Genomic DNA, 6,002 nt, shown 5'->3' with positions numbered 1-6,002 from the left:
TTTTCTTGGAAGAAGAATTGCCAATTTGTCTATTATTCACCCCAGAACCATGACTCTTGGGGTGAGAGACTAAACTGGAAGAATGGTGAATGTGATTAGATAGAGAATGCATGATATTGAAACAATCACAGAAGGACACATTGCAAGAAGCTTTCTTAAAATTTTCATTAAAATTGTCAAAGAAGGGTACAGAGTTTTTATTTTTAGAGCCCTTCTTAGGTATGGGTTCTCATTACAAGATTCCTTCCCTATTCTATGCTCCTTTTTGAAATCCTTTTTAAAACTCTTCTGTATTGATCCCCTCTTTAGTTTTCCTGCAATCACTGAGACAGAAGCATTGTTAGTTTGAGGCCATTTTCTCAATTGTTGCCAAGTATAAATCGGTCTTTGAGTAGCAGAGGAAGAGCATTGAGAGTTACTTTGTCTTAGATTTTCCTTCTTTCTTTTCTCAAGATCAATATTAGTTTCTACAACTTGTGTAGRMCTWTYTTCATGATCTGAGGCATATTCATGCTTAGAAGTATCTTTTTCAGAGAGCTCTATGACAAAAACATTTTTATAAAGAGACTCATTTTTAGAAGGCTATGTGATGTGTTTTGGAAAAAATTCAGGAGCCTCTGAGGATAACTTTCTTTCAAGAGGCTGAATAGAACACATAAAATTACAGTTTTCTTGAGTTTCTGGTTGTCCAAACTTAAAGATTCCAATCTGACTCTGTCTCATAAATCTCCTTGGAATGGAATCCTTCTTTTCAGAAGGTGAGAAAGAGTCAATGTAGTCTTCAAAAGCAACATTTTCCATTGTTAAACAAGTTTTTGTGTCTGGAGCAACCAACAGCCTTCTTCTTTTAAAAATGGACTTAGTATTAGAAATATTACTTTTAAGATTCTTAGAGGATCTAAAGGCACTCTCAAGAGTTTTGTTGGATTTAAAACCATGTTTGTTATCAAATTCTGAGAAACCTATAACTCTTCTGCCCATGTTAACTTTTATCTTTTTGTAAACATTTTGAGACTCTTGAAATTTTCTAGTTTTGAGCTCTCTGTCAAGAACGTCTTGGTGCAAAAATTCTCTTTCTTTTTGGAAGAATTCTTTGACAGATGTAACATTGCATTTCTAATGCTCTAACTTCCTTAACTCATCCACCTTGTTTTTCAACTCTTTTTGAATCTCGGCAAACTTTTCTTTTGAAGATTTTTCCAAATTTACAAAATTTGTTTGAGCTTCTTCGAACATTTTAAAGAATATATTTCTTTCCTCTGTGAGAAATAGAACTTCTTTTTCACAAAGAGAAAGTTTTTCTTTTAGCTTGAAATGCTCCAAATGAAAAGAATCAAGATTATCAATGATCTTTGTGTAAAGATCAATTGATTCATATGAGTAAGAAGTAGAAACCTCTTGGTCATTTGATTCGGAGGAATCGGAGTCGATCTTTGCCATCCCACAGAAGAACTCATCCTCTGTGTCCGAGTCTTCCCAAGCAAGAAGACCCTTCTGATCATCTTCATCAGAAGATTCATCAGTTACTAACTCACTAGATTGAGCTAGCAGAGACTTCTGTTGATATTAGTCAGCCTTCTTTTTGTAGAAGGCTGCATCTCTTGGACCCCTATGTGGCGCCTTTGGCCCTTTTGACCAGCAATCTGCAGCAAAGTGGCCTGGCTTGCCACATCTAAAGCATCCTTCTTTCGACTCTTCCTTCTTCTGCTCCTCTACCTTCTGTGAAGGCTTCTGCTCCTTCTCACTTGCCTCAGATCTACCACCCTCTGTGAAGTTTCTTCTGTTGAAACTCTTGTACTCCTTCCTTTTCACCACTCTTTCTATATTATCTGGTGATCAAGGCCAGAGTTTTCATCATATATTTCATCGAGACTTCATCTTCAGAACTCTCCTCACTCTCAGCTATCAGGATCTTCTTCTCCTTCTCTTCCTTCTTTCCAGAGCTGCCATCCTCTGCAACCAGAGCAAGTGGACCACCATAGTTCTTCTTCATCTAAAGTACTTGAGGCTCTTGACTTTTAAGAGAACCAAATAAGTCAACCAAAGTCCAAGCTTCCAAATCCAAGGTAGCCTTCATAGACATGGTTAGGTGCATCCATTCAATTCCAAGGCTCTTCAAGAACAGAGAGTTGTTGTCCTCTGCAGTTCTCATTACTCCATACCTTTTGCAATTGCTAATTAAGGTGTTTAATCTGGAGTATGTGTCCGACAGGGATTCACCCTCCTTAGCCTTGAAGCTGTGGTATTCATTAATGCAAATGGCTCGATTGTTCTTGAGTGTTTTCTTACCTCCTTCAATCTGTTTCTCCAATTCTGCCCAAATATCCATTGACAGTTGGCAATGATCAATACATTTGAAGATTTCATGAGGTATTGCCATGATTAACAACCTTTTGCATTTGCAGCCCAAATCAACCAATATCTTGTCTTCATCACTCCAGTTAGCAATAGGTCTTGGCTCGTAATGCTCAGGAATTTCAGGGGTTGTACCAGTAGCTGGAACTCTTGGAATCAAATTCAATGGCACATAAGGAGGATTGTAGAGAAATTCACAAATTCTGGGGTGAATTCCCTCCAAAAAGTTGATCATTCATACATTCCATTGCGGATACTCCTCACGGATGAGCGTGGGAGGTTTTGATTGAGATCCAGTGCTCATGAACGAGGTATTAGCCAAGTTCGCCATCGAAAATAGAAGAAGAAAAATAGGAACAAGATGAAGCTGATTTAATAGAGTAAAACAGGGTAATCTGAAGAAGACTGGTGTTCTAGAAAATGCAGATTAATACCAAAAATAGAAAATTAATCGAATAAGAATTCAATTCCTGCTTTGATACCAATTGTTGGACCTGTAAATTCAGCTTTGATATTGATCTATTACTCTGAATGAACTTTAGGACGATTAAAGTGCAGCGGAAACAATATTAAGAACAAAACAGAGTAAAATAAACCAAGAACACACAGTTAAGATGATAAAGAGGATAAACACAGGAGAATAGCTTCAAAGGTTTTTCAATTCATTCAATTGAAAATAAGACGATTACAATTCGGAAGCACACTGAATACAAAGGCCTTAGCCGCTATTTATACTAGCTCCTAACGACCTAACTGACAAGATCTAGACACGTGAAATCACCTAAGCCGTCCGAATAAAGTCGATTAAAGACCTAGTCACGGGATAAGCACATGCAGCTAACAACCTTTGAAGAAATAGTTGGGAGAGGATCTTTACAGAAGACGAAACTGCAGACCCTCTGTGAGCCATCTCAGAGGCTCTGCTGTAATAGACTTGCTTGTTCTTATTCACAGAGGACCATTTTCTAGAACCTCTGTGAGAGACATCAAAGGTTCTGCCACACTTGACTTCTCGAATATCAGGCTTCTTTCGTTAGTCCTCTGTTGTCTTCTGTGGAAGATAAGCTTCTGTCAAGACTTGTAGAATACTTTTTCTATACTTTTACAAGAGATGAATAACAGAGCTAACAAAAACAGACAAGGGCATAAGGTTGATACTAGCTCCTAAATCACACAAAACTTTACCAATCTCCTTTCCACCTATAGAACAAGTAATAGTGAAACTCCCTGGGTCTTTAAGCTTGGGGGGTATTTTGTTGGTTAGAAGCGCACTACATCCCTCGGTAAGAGCTACGATCTCATATTCGGTTAACTTCTTCTTCTTACTCAAAATATCTTTAAGGAACTTGGCATAACTGGGCATTTGCTCAATTGCTTCAACAAGGGGTATGCTAATATGCAATTCTTTAAACACTTCCAAAAACTTCTTGAATTGTAGTTCTTTTTTTGATTCCTTAACCTCTGGGGAAAAGGAACATAAAGAGGAACTGGCTTAATGATGGCTTTGTCAGGTTGTGTTGAGCAAGATGGGTCCAAAGTGCCTAGAGTCTTGGTCTTACATTCTTGAAGTTCAGATGAGATTACAACTTTGGTTTTTGGACCTGTTATAACCTCATCCTCAATTGGCTTTTTCCTAACAACTTCTTCAGGGAATAACAAAGGATAGTTCGACTTAGGAGGAACAAAAGTGGTGGTCATAGGAGGTTGGTCATCCATAGGTTTAGGTGGACTTTCAGTAACAGGGACCATGGGTACAGCCTTAGGTTTGGACACAACCTGTTCACTGTCTTTTGGTATGGTCTCCGTTAATTCCTTACCACTCTTAAGAGTCACTACCTTTACATGATCTTTTCCTAGATCTCTCGGGACTTCAGTGTTACTAGGCAAAGTACCAAGGGCTCTACTATTTTGATTAAGAGCAAGTTGGCTAACTTGTGTTTCCAGGTTTCTAATGGCAACACTTTGTTGATAGAACAAAGATTGATTTAGAGTCATCATTTGCTGTTGTGTTTGGGATTGAGCCATCAGTCCTTTTATCATAGCTTCCAAGGAAGATGATTCGGATTGTGGAGGTGGTTTATTCTGAAAAGGTGGTTGATTACTTTGAAAATTCTGGTGATGGTGATTCTGAGAATTAGAACTTCTTGCATGTTGATGTTGTTGAAAATTAGTGTTTCCTTGTTGCTTATGGACTGGGGGGGTTCAAAATTGGACTATTCCATGAAATATTTGGGTGCTGTCTGCAACTGGCATTGTATGTGTTAGTGTAGGGATTCGATCTGTTATGAACATAATTCACAGATTCAATGTTATATGGACACAGTTCATAAAAGTATCCCTCTCCACAACAGACACATTGCACTGAGAGGGCGGCTCGAATAGGTGGTTATTGACACACCACAGTCTACAATCAGGACCAAAAGCAAGTATACAAATAGTCCCAATATCGTCTTTCAAGTAATAAAAGTGGTACAAGTACCAGATATCGTCTAGAGGGATCATAGTAAAAGTTTAAAAGAAAGTAAAGATAAGGAAATGATTTCAGAAGGCGAATTCGAAGACATTGATTAGAACAGAGTTGACACAACTAAAAATAGGAGATAACAGAATAATAAAAGCAAGCTAGGGTGTATGACTTTTTGGGTGTGATGTAAATGCTATTTCCAGTCGACAAATGCTGTCAAAATGCTAAAACATGAATCCATGCTGACAAATTGCTACAACAGTCACTTAGTAACAACTATTTTTACCAATTACTTTGAAGGTATTCCTCTCGGACTTCACCAATGGACTGATATTATAGCTTTTAACCCATATCTCTGTGAGGTATCCAGACTAGTGAAAGTGACAAATGGTGTCTTCAAAATATATGGATAAACAAATCTCTATGTTAAAAATCACTCTCTCGAGTGGATTCCCACATCAGTCAAGTTGACGTGTTCTGAATGGCTCATCTCTGAGTCCATTCCGCTTTAACACTTCAGAGTGATCAACCCGTCGAGAATTAACAACTTAGAAAATAYGGACAAYMAATCTCTTTGTTAGCAACTCTCTCAAGTCTACTTCCCATATCATCCAAGTTGACATGCAAACAATGGCTCAGCTTAGCGTCCACGACACTTTAACACTTTCAAAGTGACCAACTCATCAAGAAGTTTCATTGGTTTTATAAAACTTGAAATGAAAAATTAAAACATCGTTGTTACATGAAAGGGTCGACTATATTTTGGTTTAAAAACTCACCCTTTCCGTCATACACCCGAGCTAATAAAATTAGCTACTCATGGCGAAAAGTAAATGACAAGAAATATAAATTGCGATAAGTAAAGACATAATATAAATGCGGAAAGTAAATGACGGAATATAAATGGCGGAATAATAAAGACGTGGAAAGCGTAATAAATAAATGACGGAAATAAAATGCGAGTAAGCGTAAATAAATAAATGACGGAATATAAATAACGGTAATATAAATAAAGCGATAAAAGAACTTGAAATGTGTTAGGATCAAATTGATCCTAATTATTCTAAAAAGTTTTATTAAGCAATCAGGGATAAGGATGGAAGACCTGAAGATGCTGCTGAACTTAAAATGTCTATCCTCTGGTTGGTCTAACCTCTTGTTGGTCTAACCTCTGGTTGGTCTA

General features: G+C 37.5%; 1 protein-coding gene across 1 annotated transcript; it reads right to left on the bottom strand.

The window, feature by feature from the left end:
* Positions 1-3,457: 3,457 nt before the first annotated feature.
* Positions 3,458-4,380, bottom strand: LOC112504185. Its single transcript, XM_025108134.1, has 2 exons — positions 3,957-4,380; positions 3,458-3,816 (listed from the first exon to the last, which is right to left on the bottom strand). Exons 1-2 carry the CDS (start codon positions 4,378-4,380, stop codon positions 3,458-3,460), a joined length of 783 nt encoding a protein of 260 aa, XP_024963902.1.
* Between the last annotated feature and the right edge of the window lie 1,622 nt (positions 4,381-6,002).

Source organism: Cynara cardunculus, unplaced genomic scaffold (assembly GCF_001531365.2).
Source record: "Cynara cardunculus var. scolymus isolate 2C unplaced genomic scaffold, CcrdV1 Un_Scaffold_4851, whole genome shotgun sequence".
NCBI classification, from domain to species: Eukaryota; Viridiplantae; Streptophyta; class Magnoliopsida; order Asterales; family Asteraceae; genus Cynara; species Cynara cardunculus.
This window is presented reverse-complemented; position numbering and strand designations above follow the sequence as displayed.

Bases quoted from the DNA above. Each gene is read 5' to 3' on its own strand.
- LOC112504185 (XM_025108134.1), bottom strand. From the start codon at position 4,380: ATGGCTCAATCCCAAACACAACAGCAAATGATGACTCTAAATCAATCT. The intron at 3,817-3,956 runs GTCCAAAAACCA...CCTTTTCCCCAG, and splicing joins TGAGGATGAGGTTATAACAG to AGGTTAAGGAATCAAAAAAA.